The following is a 17,749-nucleotide window of genomic DNA, read 5'->3' on the forward strand; positions in this document are numbered from 1 at the left end:
AAACAGGAATGAACTGTGAGCTGTGGACGCTTCAAGTTAAAGAGATAAGTTCCTGGCTGACTTTTACCTCATCAGTTAATGAACCGTTGTTCTGAACCATAAAACTGACTGATACAAGTAAATAAGTGGTTACAATCAGATATTATAATCTGTGAGACTCTATGCAGTAAAGCAGGTTTTATTTTTTGTCACGTGTGCGCATGACTTTCTTTTATCTGAGCCAGCGCTATGAAGAAAGCCAATTCTTTCCTAAAAAGAATCGTGACTTAATGTAAATATTCTTTGAGAAATATACGCTGTGCTTCAGGCTAGCGTAATGTTAAATACTTCAGCATGCCCATAAATTACAACCCCGGCAGCTGCTGAGGGAATTACATTTTAAACGTTGATAAGTGATAACATAACAAAAGCGTTAGTTTATAGTTATTAAACAGGTATGCAGCTCAGGTGGAGTTAGTAAATAATTAAACAGTGGTTAAGGTTGTAGAGGCAGAGTTAAAGGACGTGTGATAATTTAAAGACTTTGAAGATCGCAGTGACTTTTTATCCATCAGTGGAGACAGGAGCACGGAAGACTCAGTATTCTGTTTGCATCCAGGTCCATAAAAACAATTTGTTTGAGCAAGAAGTTTAAAGAAAAGAGTTTGAAAAGACAAAGGTTGAAGATCAACCATTTTTCTGTGCACATCTTTATTTTTTGGAGTAAACACAGACTGATGTTTTGTGAACACAGTTTATCAGCCACTCTAGGGAAAGCTGTATTACCTTTAATTTGGTGAAGCTTTAATATTTCCATCTCTGGGCAGGTAGCAGAGGATTAACAGGTACAAGAGTTATTCAGCAGCTCATTATACCTTGAAGCCTGTCAGGATTCCTTAATTACTGTCATCAGGTTTCCTTTAATTACTGTTAGGTTCCCTTTAATTATTTCCCTTTATTTCTGTGTGGGTTTGGCCTTAACCTTTCTATACAGATTCCTGGCTCTGGCCCAAGGCAAGATGGAGTTTTACAATAGAAGCCTTGATTTGCTAGAGAGAACTGCAGGCCAAAAATGAACGTTCTAAACTGTCACTCTCTGCCTTTCATCGTCGTAACCCCAGCTGAGAGGACGTGTCTGTAGCTGCTCCTGCTGAAGTCTTGGGCCTAGTGGATTTGAACTTTCAAATCCTGGCAGTCGAGCGGCTACTTATGCAGGGTTGTTCAGGAGAAGAATTCAGGTTCGCAGGAGAGTTTCTGGAAGTTCTTTTGGAGAAGAAAAAATTCTTAAGCTAAGTGACTTAATTTGGATATGTAAATCTTTGCTCAGATTCATTAGAAACTTTAGGAGATTGTAAATGAAAATTAAAAAGAAGAATTGATGTTACTCTGTTTATAGTTCAACGTTTAATTTTTAAACACGCGCGAGCAATGTTAGACTGTTACGTGTGATCGTAGCACGAGTGCGCGAGCGGGAGAAAAGACTGCTACGTGAAAACTACAGCGCGTGAATTCATTGTACGTGTGCGCGAGAAAAGACAGCCACGTGATTTCTATAGCACGTGTGTTCCAGCGCGAGTGTTCAAAGCGCGTGTTCATTGCGCGTGTAGTCATAGCGCGAGTACGCGTGCGCGAGGAAAGACTGCTACGTGACTTCTATAGTGCCTGTGTTCATAGCGCGGGTGTTTAAAGCGCATGTACGCGAGAGTAAGAATAGACTGCTACGTGACTTGTTCCGTGCATGTTTTTATTAGCGCGTGTGTTCCTCAGCGCGTTTTTCTTAGCGCGTGTGTTCCTCAGCGCGTGTTTTCTTCAACGCGTGTTTTGCGCGGGTACATTTTTGCGCGTGTGCGCGAAAAGGTTTCAAAAGACTTGCAAAAGTTTGCAAGTTCATCAAGAGACTATGAACTCTATTTATTAAGAAGAAAGAACAGGATTCATCTAAGTCTTCTTAACTGGAACATTTAACAGTTTATAAGGCAAGAGTCAAGGTTCTTAAGAGTTCAATAATCAAAGGAGTTGCTGTTATTTTCAAGACTTTCAAAGCCACAAGAAAGGTAGAAAGATTTTATCAGCTATTACTCCAATCTTCTCTAAGATCTTAAAAGAGAAGAACCAGGTATGATTCTTTCCATTTTAGTTAAGGATATAAAGTTTTCATAATTTAAAGGTAGTTAAGTAATTTGAGGATTCTGTATGTTCTTATGTATTCACTGCAGGTTCCGCATCAGCTAGTCAGAACGTCGCCAGCCTGGTGCTTCTTATGTTATCCACTTCCCCCTTTCCCTTTGGGGTGTAGTTAACAGAGCTGAGAATTATCGGGTTCTGAGGATTACACTTCAGGGGGATTTGTCAGGGGTTCAGCAGCTTCCGCGGACACAGGATAACTCTCAGCCTGACAAAGCCAAAGTTAAAGTTGATTTTGTATGTTGACTGCATAATCTTTGCTTCCTTCCTTGCTGCAGATATCCTGAGGGTCCAGAGGTCTGGAAGGAGTCTTGTTTTTTCCACATCCCCCCTACCCCCCCAGGTGTGGAATATTTAGCTGTGGAAATTATTGGTTGAGTGTTTCACACCTTAGAGGGTCTGTCGGGGTTTAGCAGCTTCCGCAGATCATCAGACAAGACTCAGCCTGACAAGGTGTATATGTTAAGTGTGTGTGGGGGGTTGGTGTATGAATGTGTAACATTGTGGGACCGGAAGGGTGGGGAATGCACAGTGGTGAGAGTGTCCCCTGTGGAACACATGACATGGTGTTGGGGGAGCAGTGTAGAGAACAGGAGAGGGGCCACTGAGAGGAAAGCATTCCCTGCAGTGCAGAAACTGGACTCAGCATACCAAGTTTCGGTGAAATCGGGCTGCAGGGAAACATCATAAAACCCACAGAGTATCACTAGGAACCAATCCGAGCTCAACTCGATTCTTAAAAGAAAAACATTGTACTATAAATCAAGGATTTAATCCTGTAGAGGCATTATGCAAGTCTCACCAAATAACCTGCATGGCCTTTTTAGTACCAGTTGGGTAGCATTCTCTGGGAGTACTCTGTTCTGAAAAGCTATTACAAGCCTGTATATTTGTAGTTATCACATTTGATAAAAGAATTAATTTTCATAAATATATTGTGTGGCGCTCCCCTTATTGTGTCTATTTAAACATCTTTCTCCTTCCGAAGAGGTTTCATTGACTGATAGTCCATGTTAACACTTGCAAAAATGTTCATGATGGGGTACACAGCAAGTATCTCTCCATTCATATAACACAAAAGAGGGCAACATTTAATATATTTGCATAAAGATAATTTGCAGGCTGTGAAATTCTTTTTCCCCCCAATCATATATAATTTGTTAAGATTTTGACTATTACTCTGGTTCTTTTCTTGTATTCTAAATTTGTTGCCCGCCTCTTCTCTGCCCACACACTTCCATCTCTCTCTCTCTCCTCCCTCTCCCACACAACGGCTCCTCTCCTCCCTTTCCCCACACAACGGCTCCTATCCTCCCTTTCCCCACGCAAAAGCCCCTCTCCCCTTCACTTCTCCCTCTCCCGCGCCCCTCCCAACACGCGCACACCCCGCCCCTCCGCGCGTGCCCCGCCCCGCACCCCTCCCCACATGCGCGGGGGCTCCGGGCGCGTGCGCACCCCGCCCGTCCGGGCGGGCGTACCCCGCCCCACCGCGCGCGCGCCCCCCGCCGCGCGCGCACCTCGCCCCTCCGCGCTCGCACCCCGCCCCTCCGCGCGCCAGCACGCGCACCCCGCCCCTCCCCACTCCTCCCCCCCATCAGCCCTTCCCTTGCATCCATATATCCCTCTCTCCCCCCTAGCCCTCTTCCTCCACCTCTCTCCCCCTTCCTCGCACATCAGCCTCTCTTCCCTCACGCATCAGCCTCTTTTCCCCCCTAGCCCCCCTCCTCACATATTGTAGTGCATGAGCTAAATGAGCCAGAAAACATGTTGCCGATGCGCAGTCATCTTGGCAATTCACTTCCATTTACCGCAAGAAAACAGTAATGAAAGCCTAAATTCACCTGGGCGCAGCTAGCAAACAAGTATTTCTGCTGCAGATACAAGGTTACATATTTATGTCAGAGGCCCGAGCTGGGGAGAATAGTTATTGTATTGTCCGCCAAAGGACAAGCTAGCAAGGGAGTGAGAAAACTCTGCAGGTGCATAGATAAGGGGCAGTGGAACAACAGCAAGGAGGGAAGATGGGTTGTTTCCCGCTTCTAACTGGAATATCCCACTCTGTTTATGCCTCATGCCGAGTGCAGCATGGTAACCATGAGCGGCAGGGATCGAAAGTAGCCCCCATAAGACATGGATTTTTCCTCTTGAGATTCAGAGTTAGGAGTTGGACGCCAGGTGTTGCAGTCTCACTGGAAGGGAGGACGCTCCACTCCAGATCCCATTAGAACAATGAATCTATTTGCCTACCTGCTGTGGGACTCAGCAGTGTTGTGGCCGCGATGAAGGTGTCTCCTGTGGCGATCTTAACAGTGAAGTTGTTTTCTCCTTTTCTTTATATATTATTGATTATGTGTTTATTCCTTCTGTTAACAGTGAATAAAGGGCCTATAAGGCACCATTTTTCTATAACTATCTGTTATGTGTAATTGTGTGCCTATCTGAGTCCAATGATTACTTTTGCAAGGGTCTGGAGAACGTAAGTGCAAGATCTCCACAAGCGACCATGATAAAGCAAAACACACGCCAGCCTCTCCCCCCCCCTACTTCACACACCAGCCTCTTTCTTTCTCTCCTACCCCCTCTCTCCTACCCCCTCTCTCCTACCTGTGACGCTTAGACCCTCAGGGTCATCTTTGACTCCACACTTTCCTTCTCCACCCACATCTTTGACATCTCTAAAAAGTCAAACTTCCTACTGCACCTCCTCAGAGGTATTCTGCCTTTCCTCTCCTTCCCCCAGAAGCTCATCGTCTCCCCAGCTCTGGTTATTTCTAGTTTTGACTATTGCAACAGCCTCTTTCTAAACCTACCTGCCTCTACTCTCCACCCTTTACAACTAATCCAGAACAGGACTGCAAGACATGTCCTTGGCCTCAAGCCCTGGGATCGTATCTGTCCTGCTCTGAAATCCCTTCATTGGCGCCCAGTGGATGCATGGATTAAATTCAAAACCCTCTGCATTGTCCGCAAGGCTTTCTGGGGTCTGGGTCCAAAATACCATCAACTACCCTTCCGTAAATACCTCCCCTCTCAAGCTCTTCACTCTACCTCTAACTTGTTCATGGTCCGTCATTTTTCAAAGAAACGAGCTGAGGGTAGATCTCCGTCTTTGGCCTCCCTTTTTAACAGCTTCCCTGCCACTCTGAAACTTGAGGAGAACCATCTCCGGTTCCAGAAACACCTCAAGACCTTCCTCTTTGCTTCTGCCTTCACCACACCATCTCCCCTGCTGATCTGTTTCTCTCTCAGCACCGTGCACCTGGCCACCCTCTGTCCTCCAGTCCCTCCTCACCCTACCACCCTCATGCACTGCCTCCAGGGTACCCCTTGAACCGGGGCCGGTATCAGTACTCATACAGTCCCCCGCACCCCATTTCTTTTCTTTCTGTAATCAGACATACCCTGTGTGCTGCCTAACCCCAGCACTTGCTGGCTGCACTACCACCGGTTTTTGCCTTTATTATTTATCTGTTTCTTCTCTGCTCCACACTTTCCACTTCTCCCGCTTGCATGCACTTTTCCCCTTTCCCATGCACTTGCACATTCTCAATGTCACTGGGCCTAGTAAGATCGTTGTTTTGTTCTCCCCTGTTCCCCTCCCTTGCTTTGTCATGCTCTTAAACACTTGTGTACGAGCGTGATATAAATAATATATCAAATAAGCCACAGTTTGTATAGAGCAGAGTTTCTGTAGAAGCAGCAGGAGTAGGTTGCAATTGTCAGCCAAGTCAGCAAAGATTACCCAAGTGAGATTTAACCAACGATCAAAGCTGTGGTTGGAGGCACCAGTTGAAGGGGACAGGTGAAGAAAAGAAGTCTCACTGACAGGAGATCATGGTTTCAGTAGTAATAACCACCCCACCTGCCCTCCCAGCTAAGGTTTCAAGGTCGCAGAGTGAACAAAAGGCAGCAGAATACACCACTGGCAGGTCACACGCTGGGAGAATGGTAATAGGGCACTGCTACACTGATTTACAGTTCAGCAAAGTACCCCAACAGCAGCAATAGAAATGCTGGTACATCCAGGGAAGGCAGGCCTAGTTCCTTCTGGTCACCATCAGGTTTTAAAGAGTCCAAAGTATCCTGGAGCAGAGCTCCCATCGTTGCCCTCGGATCAGTCTTCCCAGTGGATATCCAGCATCTTACAAACTACTTGGCACAGATTATCAGCTTTAACATCTAACCAAGGATGGCAGAGATACCTACATTCTAAGCATATATACACACATTTGGCAGTCAGTCCTGGCCACCAAAGACTACCTTTTTAGGTACTTCATGTTGCAGCTCAAAACATCTCCTCCCATTAATGTGCTCTAGTGGAATTCTCTATCCCCTTGAATGGAGGGAACAAGACACAATCCAACTGAGTCTGTTTTCTTTAGTGGACCAACAAAACCTTGCAATATGCAAGACAAGAAATCTGAGACTAGAGACTGTCCGAATGCCGTAGGTTGTGCAGTATAAGCAGATCTGAAGCATCTTCATTCATCACAAACAACTCTTAAGAGACTGTCTAACAAAAGCTCCACCCCACCGACCATTATACCTGAATCCAAAAGCATTTAGCTGACTTTGAGAAAGCCTCTGGCGAAAAAAAAAAGAATGAAGTCACTTGATAATTATAGCAGAACATGTGAACCAGCACAATCCAGAGTTGTGGTGGAAAGATGAGCGGAGTGGGTTGAGAGTGAGTTTGAAAGACCTGCAGCAGGAATTAGTTAAGTTTGGGTGCTGGGAGGGTTACAAGTGGACTCCACATTCTCTAGAACAATGTGGACATTCAGAAAAATGGCAGTGTAGGGATAGGAGGCCAACATATATAACGTTGTACTCTAGACTCTAGCTGGCTGATCCGGCATTTCCAGTTGTGTGTTCAGAGGGAGAGCCAGTGGCTGTTTGAGGGGCTTGAGATGCTACCAAACAGCCCAGCTCAGAGTCTGTGTCGTCTGGATGTGTTTATGCTCCCCCACCCCCCCGCAATCCATCCATCAAGAGTCTGCACAACAGTCATTTTACAAATTGGGCTTGTATACAACACGCACATTCCAACTATACAAACTATGGAAAAAGTCATAGGGTTTTCAGTTTTCAAATTAAATTGACACTGCATCTTCACAACTACTACAATCATTTTCTAACCTTGAGTGATTCAAGCTCACTTTCCAGCTGCTTGGAGAAATGTTCACTGTGTTCTCGGAGCTTACGCTCTTTGGAAGCATCTGCAGTGACCTCCTCGAGCTGAGCTTCCAGCTAAGAATGAAAAAAGTCACCAGTTAGTTTAACCTACAAAATTCCCACATGGACAGGAATCATACAGGGCATTTGTAAGCATTATTTAGTTAACATGTATTCAAATACATCCTAAAGCCAATAAAAACCTCCACTTAGATACGTAAGCAATTGAAAAAAAAATGAATAAAGGGCCAACATTTAAAACCAAAGCATCAAAAATATGGATGTGAAAGGATCACAGTTGGCCCATTACATCAACATACAGATTTTCCGTAAGTGGCCAGAGTACGGATAATGGGACATGTAAATACACTCCACATGTTCTGTACCCTTAGTGCATTAGGCATAACAATGAGCTGCCTTCACTCAAAGGCTCAAAAGAATTTGCCACAACACGTTCTGCCTTCACACAATGTATTGAAGCTATCCTGCAGCCAAAGCTCAACATGTTCCGACCATAGGCCACACGTCTATGTCTTTACATTGTTAGGTGTTAAAGAAAGTCTTTTTGTTGCTTTCCTCTCTTAGATTTCCATGGGAGTCCATTTCTTTATTTGCTAAGGCTTTTTGGCTACTTTTATAATGTGCCCGAGACAAGCTGGTGGCAACTGAGATATTTTGACAATTTTTGTAACTTTTTACTTGCACACTTTTGCATTTACCAAACATAGCTACTAAAGGTGGCTAGCACCCTAAGATGACCATTCCACAATGTTTTTTTGCTTGTTCTTTGGCCTTCTTCGGTCAGGAAATTCCTCATATGGAAAATGGGGAGGGGGGAATATCATGGGCATTTTATGTTTCAGCCAGAGGAGGGGGCTGGGACCACCTAACCACAATCAAGATTTCTGGTGCCTGAATGCCTGCTGCTGAACAGACGTTGCGGCCAGTGGCCATCAATGAATTGATAGCCACTGCCACTTTGAATGGTGCAGATCCTTACCATTGGCTGACCTGGGAAGATCTTGGATAAAAGGAGGGCTTCGGTAGACATTCTTCAGATTACCATAGGAGCCAAAAAGAGCAGCTTGCTTATAACCAGAGTACAACCCCTGCATCTGACCAGCACCAACTCCATTCAAGACCTGGTGAAGTCCTGCTCCACTGCCTGATCTCAAGACACTCACTGGTGCTTCAATCTCTGCACTGATGGGAACAAGCACTCTCGACCACTGTATGAGGAACCATGTCTTCATTTGGGTCTAGAACCGATTCCCAAGCACGAAAACAAATCCTGCGCCTGAAAGTGACCTTTGCACCCATGAAGGTGGGGGGGGGGTTAAGTTAACATACCTGCCCCCCCCCTTACCTCCAACCTTCCATTCTCCAGTGTATTACATTGGTGTAAAGTCCTGTCCTTTAAACTACTCTTTCCAGACTTTGTTAGCTGGAGGCCTGGCCTATCATAGTGACTGGGATGGAGTTAGTTCACTTAACTGACCTTTACTTACATGAACCAATATTGTCTGCTCATGGTTATTCCCAGCTATCTCGGTTCGCTAAACCTTTCCTAAATGGCTTACTCTAGTACCCACCTTTTACTAAGGACTGTTGACAAAAGGTCTATCACTAGTCACTCACTGTTCAAGAAACTCCAGGTTCTCCTGTGACCTCTGCCTTAGAGGTCCTCATCTGACCAATTACCAACTATCAGGTGACCCTCCTGAGGTTGATGGAAGCACTCCAACAACAGCCTGGCCTATAGTGGCTACCTATACGGTGACGTCAACGATCCGGCCAGAGCCCTGATGTGCTCTAATCCGCTGGACGACAACTTATATCGGCGGACCATATCTAATTTCTCATTCGGTCTCCGATCATTACTCCTAATAAAGGTACAAGACCCCAAAACTCCAAGGACTGGGCACACCCATGTCCTCTCCATGGAAAGGAAGTGCTGACAACAACAGCCAAGAAACCGCAGTACAGCAATGAGGTTAGAAAGAGACACAATGTCACTCAAAACACAGCCAATTTACAGATAAATTGGCAGGTGTGACAGCGTACGATGAGTTTTACTTACGAAAGGCACATTAATGTCTGGCTACCTTACCGTATTAAAAGATTGGCAAATAATAAGAAGCTGAACAGACTAATATCTTGAAGACTGACACTAAATATGAATTCTATGATGGACGTCGTCCTTGGTATGCCTATAGTAGCATTAACATTACATTGTCATCTTTTTCTGCACACATGATAAACTCATCACATCCTACCCAACTACCTCTTTTCTGGCCTTTTCGGATCTGCGGATTTCCTGTCGCATTGCATCGATCTTCTGCAGCACGGCTTCCACCTCTTCCTCTTTGTCACGGAGCTGTCGAGAGAGCTTTTGTTTCTGCGAGCGCAGGTCTGCCATCCGCTCGTTGAACTCTGAAAACTCTTGCATGGCAAGTTTCCTTTGCTGATGAGCGTCCTTCAATTCTTTGGTCTGGGATTTTAACCGATCCAGAGTTTCGTTAAGTTGCTGCGATAGAGACGAAAATTAAAACATTATTCCAGCTTCTGTTCAAACAAATTGATCAAGAGTTAACAAATAAGCACAGCAAAATGTAACATATCAATTATTGCCATCGACCGGTCATGGTACTCCTGCCCCTCAAAATATTCCAATTCCCATCACCACAAGTCTTTTATTCATGCCGTCTACATGATGGTTATATTTTACAGCTGCAGTCAGGAAGGAGTCAGGAAGATATGCATTACAGTCCTGATCACAGGGCCTTATGGAAAATGTCATTAACACAACAGTTAAATGAAAAGTGCAAATCTTTAAGTGTTAGGTAGAAATTCATTTTTAGGTGCAATTCTCCAAACTTGTGAGTCCCCCAGCACTTTTTGCTGGAGTCTTGGAATTTTTTTAATCAGTTCTCCTCGGGGAGTGGGACCCTCTTGCCCACACTCACCCAGTCTTTTAATCTACCTTTGGGACCCTTTTGGTTGTATCTTTTTTGGGGCCATGCTTAAGCCATCTGCAATTTATTACTGCACCACGCAGTGCACTCTGTGCAGTGTTGCTGGTAGCTCCTGGAGCAGCCGTTTTTATTTTCCTTATGATAACAAACAACACGAAGGACGGGGGGGGGGGAGGCAGCAGGGATATGTTTTATCCTACCTATGCTTTTCCTTTTGTGAAATCAAGACACCCCACCTTATGTGGAGCGGTGAGGGGACACACTGTATCCCTTTCCTTGCTTCTCCTGTTAATTTCTAGTTACAGTGGCAAGCCTGAGCGGCTGGTGGCAGTGGATATTTTCTACCCACTTTCGTGAATTTTACAGGCAGATTGTTGCCACAGCTGTGGTAAGGGAAACATGGGTCCCCATCGACCTAAATGGTGCTGCTAACCTCAGTGAGGGAAGTAATGCTCACTCCTTTGTCTTCGACATGCTGCCATTGAGAGGCCCGCCCAGGGGCACCAGTTTGTCTGGGAGGACACCGAAACTCCTCAGGTCTTTGTCCTCCAGTAAGTCTGCTTAGATCCTGTTCTGAATGGTTTCCCAATTGCTGTTCCCTGGGACAGGCACCACCCAAAGTGTGAATGTTGAATGCATGCTGATTGGCTGGATTCCTGCCTAAAAGTCTAGGTCGTGATGCTGAAAGCTTGAGTAGACCACTGAAAGATTCATTCAGAATAAGGAGGACAGCTGCAGCTATCCCCAGTGACCAACAAAGCCGACTGTGTGACTAACTGCTTCAACCCTCTCTGCGGTGTGACAGGGAAGATCCAGACCGGACGACTTCCTCGATTGGACTGGTGGGCCTAACATGTGTCAAGACCAGCTACAGTTGGAGCCTTCCCACAAAGTGCTGTGACCTTACAGGCCTGCAATACCCAAATACCCTGGAACCTCAGGCAATGCTGCGGTGCAGCAACTTGGCCAACGGAGTTCCGGCTGCAAATTCGTGGACATCTGTCTGGGTCTACATCAACTATCCTGATAGTAGAAGGACCCTCAGAAGAGTCTAGGACCGAGAGAAGGAAGAAAGTCTGCCGGGTGACAACCGTCGCTGCTAAAAAGCCTGTGTCGAGCCTCCACAACCAAGTGCTGTGAAGATTGTCTGCTGGGCATCTCTGTGATCGAGTCGGACCATCTCCAGCCCGCCAAGGGCAGAGGCATGAACCGGTGCTGCTATGGTCTTCCCGTGGGGACCTGGCAGTGACATTGTTGTTTTTTCATCATAGAAGGTACTGACTGACTTCAGGTTACTTTACTGGGCAGTTGTCATGCTGGTCACTCCTCCTGTGTCACGTTGGGGTGGGATCCAACCATGCTCTCTCGTGCCTACAGACATCCCTCCAGGAGGCTGAAATCCTTCAGATGGCCTATCTGCCCCCATGCCACTCTGAACCCTTTGAATCCAACTTGTTACGAAAATGCGTCTTCTGATATTTGACAACTTTGACAGCGTCTGCCTTCATTTGTTCTGCCGGTCCCCCAGTGGCTCCGCATGGAGTTTAGGCTTATACTAGTATGACATGCATTACTCATCGTAATAGGATTCCTGATGATTGTATCTGCTTAGATACACATGCTGTGCTTATAGTCCGACATCTAGTGGAAATCGCAGAGTATTGCAGCTTTCTTTCGAAGATCGGAAGGGACGTCGACATGGGTGGGACTGCAACACTAACCCTAACGTGAGGTGTACCCAAAATCCGTCACGCGTCGAGGTCCCACCGGTTGTTTCTTTCTGTCATGAGTGAGCCTTATAGTCTGCATGAGCGAGTACAGAAGAGAGAAGGTGTAAGAAGTCTATGTTACTTCTACTCCACGAGAGGAGGAAGCATGGGTGCATGTGAATCTAAGCAGATCCAATCATCAGAAATGCTATTACGGTGAGTAATTGTCAGGGGTATTAGGGGCCAGGCAGGTAAGGTTAGGCCTAGAGGGTATCAGGGGCCAGGCAGGTAAGGTTAGGCCTAGAACAAGGAGTCATTGTGTGAGTGGTAGTATACATAAGTACGGGGGAGGTGACTTTGGGTGCAAGGGTAAAAGGCTATCAGTTTTCCTTAATGTTGCCTCTCAGAGATCTACTGAGTTCAGTGTTCAAAATGGCGGATTCGGCTCAAACCCAGGCCAATATTGTGGATCTTCGCAGCAGGGTTCCAATCTAGAATGTTAAGGGAAGATCGCTTTGACTGCCCATTCTAAAACTGCCTTTCATCACTTTCCCTTTGTATGGGTAGCCAAGTTAACCATAGCTCCCTTAAGGCTTCTCTCTTAGAACTTTTCAAGCTGAAAAACTGGCAAGCTGAGGAGTGCTCTTCAATCAACCACAAACTGGTGGGAGCGCAGCATTTAGATAAGCCTAGCAAAGTTTCTAGCTTAATTTTATTTTGAATTGAACCTTGGGTAGAGTTATTTATTTATTTATTCACATTTGTTGAGCGCACAGCAGACCGGAGGCATCGTGGCGCTTGTTACAGTGATTCTTAGACTTAGTTACATACAGATTGGTGCCCGTGGTTACATTGGCCATACATTGTACTTTAATGACATACATGTTTTGATCATCTAGATCAGAATGGTAAGTTAGTTGAAGAGGGCAGTTTTGAGTTGTTTGCGGAAGGAGAGGAGAGATGTTTCAGCTCTGAGGTGGGTGGGCAGCGCGTTCCAGAGCTTAGGTGTGAGGTATGGGAAGCCTATACCTCCAGCCTTGGTTCTATTGATGCGTGGAATGGTAAGTAGATTGGTGTAGGTAGATCTGATAGGCCTCGTGGATTGAGATCTGGGCAGTGTGTCGGGTATGGCTGATGCATTTATGTGTGGTTGTGAGAATTTTGAAGGCGATCTGTTCCTTGACCGGGAGCCAGTGGACTGCCTTTCTCGCTTGGGTGATGTGATCTCTTTTAGGTATGCTGAGGGCTGCTGTGAGCGCGTTGTTTTGAGTGGTTTGGAGCCTGGATAGGTTGTTCTTAGAGGTGCCGGCTAGGAGAGCATTACAGTAGTCCAGTTTGGCTCCTATAGTGGCTCTGGCGCTGGATAGGCAGTTATCTTTAGTTAGGAAGGGTTTTATTGCGTTAATGAGTTTGGTACTCAGTGCAGACGGCGATACTATGGAGCTAACTTGTTTGTCCATTATTTGCACAGCAGGCTTGTGTAACTGTCTAGGGAAGAGAATATCGAATTGCTTGAGTTTGGAACTAGAAACAGACTGGACAAAATTGAAGTGAAAAGCAAAGGGGCATATACAATGTTTGAAAACTGTAAATGTACTGTGCTAAGCAGAGTAGGCTTTGCATGAGGCAGAGTGCACATTTGGGAAATACTGGGATATTTACTGGATACAAACTACTCCACAGCTCTATGAGAGTGAATTTGGTTGTTGGCAAGGCTGCGTTTAAGAAGGAAAAAAGTGAAAACTTTCATTTTCCGTTTCACTTACGTACTGTCTCGCGAGTGTGAAACAGAAGAACGAACGTTCCACCTCTCTACACAGTGTTTAGTTCAGCAGCGAGCAGAAGGAGGATTTCATGCGCAGGCTGTCGTTTTGGGGTGAAAGGAAAGGTTTAAACATAGCCGAAACGCAGTGACGAGGCAGCTCTTTTTTAAATATTTTGAGCCACAGGATTTCCGGAGTTGCTCTGTAATTAACGTTGAAATGAGCATGCATGCGCTTATCTATGGGCGACAGCCCACTTGTTTGGAAGCTTGGGAAATGTAGTGTGGAGCAGCGCATTTAGGCTTACTGTGACTAATTAAGAGGTTGCGGTGACTTAAACAAATGCTTACGCGTTCTTTACCCAAGGTGAATATTTGTACAAAAGGAGATTTCAAAAGCTATCTGGAGCAATCTTAAGCGGCACAAATATTAAAATGTACCTAGCTTTTGATAGTTGGAAGGTTACTGGTAAAGAAATCAACTTAAAGAATATATAAGTGAAAAGTGTTGTACCAGAAGTGCAGAAAATTAAAAACCCCCTACAGACTGCAACGCAGCTAAGGCTAAAAGGTCACAAGTCCTCCAGGCAAATTGAGGAGGAGACACAGGTACACTGAGGTATTACAAAATAAGAAAGTCTGTTGCGATTCAAATGCAATTATGTACTACTAACCCCTTTCACTCCCATGCAGGGTGCAGGTGTGAAACAAGAAGAGCTCCTGTGTTTGCTGTTTTATCCCATTTTCCCTTTCCCCCTCTAACTGAACTAATCTCCACTGTAATTCAAAAGCGGGGCACAGTGCAGCTGGATAGGGACTGTGGGGTCTAGCAGCTCCTACGGAAGGCAAGATGAGGACCTAAGAGTAATGCATGTCTTCTGATGCTTGCAGATCGGCTTAGAATCACATGCTGTGCATAGACTAGCGAGCAGTACCCAGACATGATGGTGGGATGTGTGAAGGAACAGTAGCAAAGAGAGGTCTGGACCTAGAGTGTGTATCCAGGCAGTAGTGTTGTGTAAAGGTGTGTAGAGAACTCTAGGTTAATGCTTTGCAAATGGAATCTAGGGGAACATTTGCAATAAATGCTATGGTAGCCCCTATGCCCGAGTAGTGTGCTCTAGGTGTGAATAGTAGATCTCTCTTGGCAAGAGAGAAACACAGTGTGATGCAGTTCACGATCCGCTTGTAAATAACTTAATCAGAGACAGGGTTCCCCTTCTCTACCAGCTGCCACTGAAACAAAGAACTGGCTTGTTTTTCTTAGTGGCTTTGTCTTTTCCAGATAGAAGATAACCACTCTCCTTACATCCAGTGTGTGGAGGCTTCTTTCCGCCACGTTACTGGGGTTATGGAAAAAGATGGGTAGTTCTAGGGACTGGTTCACATCGAACATTTGAGATAAATTTGGCTGCAAAGTGAGGGGGTGTGTGTGCGTAAAACCACCTTGTCCTTCTGAATCGTGACGAATGGGTCCTGAACTACTGAAAGGGCCTGCAGTTCACCAACTCTCCTTATAGAGGTGGTCGCCACCAGGAAGGTGGTCTTGTAGGTGAGTGCTTTAAGGCTAGCCGTGTTGTTAGGGAGAATTCTCAGAAATGTGCTAATTCCCTTCTACCTTAGAGACCCCCCCAGCTCTTTTTGCTGGACTTTAGGACTTTTAATTTCTAACCTGGAGAGAGTGAGGCCCTTTTTCCCCACTCTCTTGTGTATTTTTCTGTGATTCAGACTCTGTTTCTCTTTTTGACTTTGGAGTCTGCCAAACTCCATAGGCATCATCTTTAAATTGTGATACATAGCACCTTCAGTGCAGTGACACAGGGAAGTCTCTTTGATTTCCCAAAGGTTTAAATACCTTCTCTTGGTGAAACTACCGTTTCTAAGACCAGTGAATTGAAATTGACTTTACTTACATTTTGTAACTTTCTAGACCCAGCACACACTATCTTACAGTAGGGTGCAGGAGGGGACAGTTTCTTGTGTTAAATGTTTTATGTTACCCTTTCTACAATTAATAGCTGGTGGTATTGGTTTACTTTTTCCTACCATTGCGTGTTTCTACCGCAGGCTGCAATTGCAGCTGCAGTAAAGCACCCATGGTGGCCAAATTGTCAAAATGGCCTGGTCTTCTTTTTCACCATTTCTTGTTGGAAAGGTCCTTCTTGAGATTTACTCTCTGCGTGGTGGGGAGAATTCTCATTAAAAAGTGCTAATTCCCTTCACCTTAGAGACCCCCAGCAACATTGCTGGATTTTGAGGATTTGCTCGTTTTACCTGGAGAGAGTGTGAGCCTTTTTTCCCACTCTCTCATGTAGTTTGATGTGTGTTTTACTATGGTGTTCTTTGATTATGGGGTTTTAAGACAACTCCATAGGCATAATCTTTTCATGTGTGTTACACAGCACCCTCAGTGCAGTGACGCAGGGAAGCCTTTCTAGGCTGTCCTATGGTTTAAATACCTTCTCTGGGATAAACTACCATTTTCCAGAGAATGTAAAGTTAAATTGACTTTACTAGTCTTTTTAAATTCCTAGACCCAGCACACACTATCTTACAATAGAGTGCTGGAGGGGTTACTTAGTATCCCATGTGTCAAGAAACTCAAGTGGCAGTCAAATGCTACCCTTTCCTATCGAAATGGCTGGTGGCAGTGGTTTTACAACAAACTACCATGCTTTTCCCGACCGCAAACACCGGTAGCTAAAAATCGCAGGAGCCAAGTTTTTCAAGATGGCGCCTAAGCCCCCTTTGTTTAAACAGGTCCCGGTCGTCTTTTTTCGCCATTTCTTTTTGGAAATGTCCTTCTAGAGTTTGTCACTGCACACCAAACTAGGTTTCGTCCCTTTGTTTCTATGCCTTTGGTGGGCTTCAGAACTGAAGACCGCCTCTGGCGTTTGAGTGTCTGGGGTGGGCACGAAGTGAGGGAGGTGCCCGAAACTCCCTGTGCTTAGTCTCCTAGGAGACCCAAATGCACTCTGGCGTGATTGGCTGGCTGACTGTCCGGCAAGGACAGCCACTCTGCTGGGTGAGTGGCAGCTAGGCTGGAATGAATAGGAGAAAACTGTTTAAAAGGCAAGTCTCTTGGACTGAAAGGCAGAGTCAACCACTGGAACGAAAGAACCGAAGACGAGCTGGAAGAGGACGGCTGCTTCACCTACTGGACCGTTGGTTTGCCCTGTAGAGCCCTGCGGCAGGTCTGAATCGCCAAGTTCACCTTGACAGAGAAGCCCCTTCAAGGGCGACTTCTTCCTTTGAGTTGGTAGGACTAATCAACTCATAAGCCACCTGGATAACATTCTGTGAGCTGGTTAGGATTAACGAGGGAGGTGGACACCAGCTTGTGTGCTTGAAGAACAGCAACCGGAATCGAAGATTTGCCAATTTGCCAGCTTTGTGATCCGTGCCCGTGCAGTGCAGGAGCCCCCTAACGACCTCCCTCTTGTCGCCACGCCTGAGATCTGCAGGAACTGCCAGGAACAGAAGTCTTCCGCTGCATCTTTTTCTTCAATATAAAGGTACTGTCAAAACCTGACCGAGAGAACTTACCTCTCACCGCGAAAGTTTATGGAACTTTGGCAACTTGCAGGCCTAGTCAGCTTGCGACCCCGACATATGAACCTTTCCTCCGTGAACTACTTCTAAGAACCATGGCAAAGTATTTTTTGCATCGTTTTGAAGTCAGACGCGAGCTACAGGAAGATCCTCCTGACTTCCCATGAAGCAGGACTGACCAAGCCTGAGCCACCTCAACTAAGTGCTGGACCCCAGATGCGAGGAAATCCATTAAGGTATGCGAGAACGGCAGTGCTGCTGTTGCGGGAGCCGCGAGGAGCTGAAACCGTGAAGTGCCGCTGATCAGAAGTTTGCCCATTGCTGCTGCCGACTTTCCATTCGTAGTGCAGGAGTCCCCAGACGTCCTCCCTCTTGTCTTCATGACTGAGGGCAAGGAACACATGATCTGCAGA

The 17,749-nt window shown here is 45.8% G+C and overlaps 1 protein-coding gene across 2 annotated transcripts in view; it reads right to left on the bottom strand.

Moving 5' to 3' along the window:
* The window catches only part of CDC42BPB (CDC42 binding protein kinase beta), an 867,880-nt gene that overhangs the window by 418,586 nt on the left and 431,545 nt on the right, over positions 1 to 17,749 (bottom strand). For both annotated transcript variants that reach the window (XM_069638111.1, XM_069638110.1), the window contains exons 13-14: positions 9,623 to 9,865; positions 7,303 to 7,413 (exon numbers count right to left, since the gene is read on the bottom strand). In XM_069638111.1, the coding sequence (XP_069494212.1) occupies positions 7,303 to 7,413; positions 9,623 to 9,865 (354 nt within the window). The remainder of the gene's footprint in view (positions 1 to 7,302; positions 7,414 to 9,622; positions 9,866 to 17,749) is intronic.

Source organism: Ambystoma mexicanum, chromosome 14 (assembly GCF_040938575.1).
Source record: "Ambystoma mexicanum isolate Mex_15411 chromosome 14, UKY_AmexF1_1, whole genome shotgun sequence".
In the NCBI taxonomy this organism is placed as follows: Eukaryota; Metazoa; Chordata; class Amphibia; order Caudata; family Ambystomatidae; genus Ambystoma; species Ambystoma mexicanum.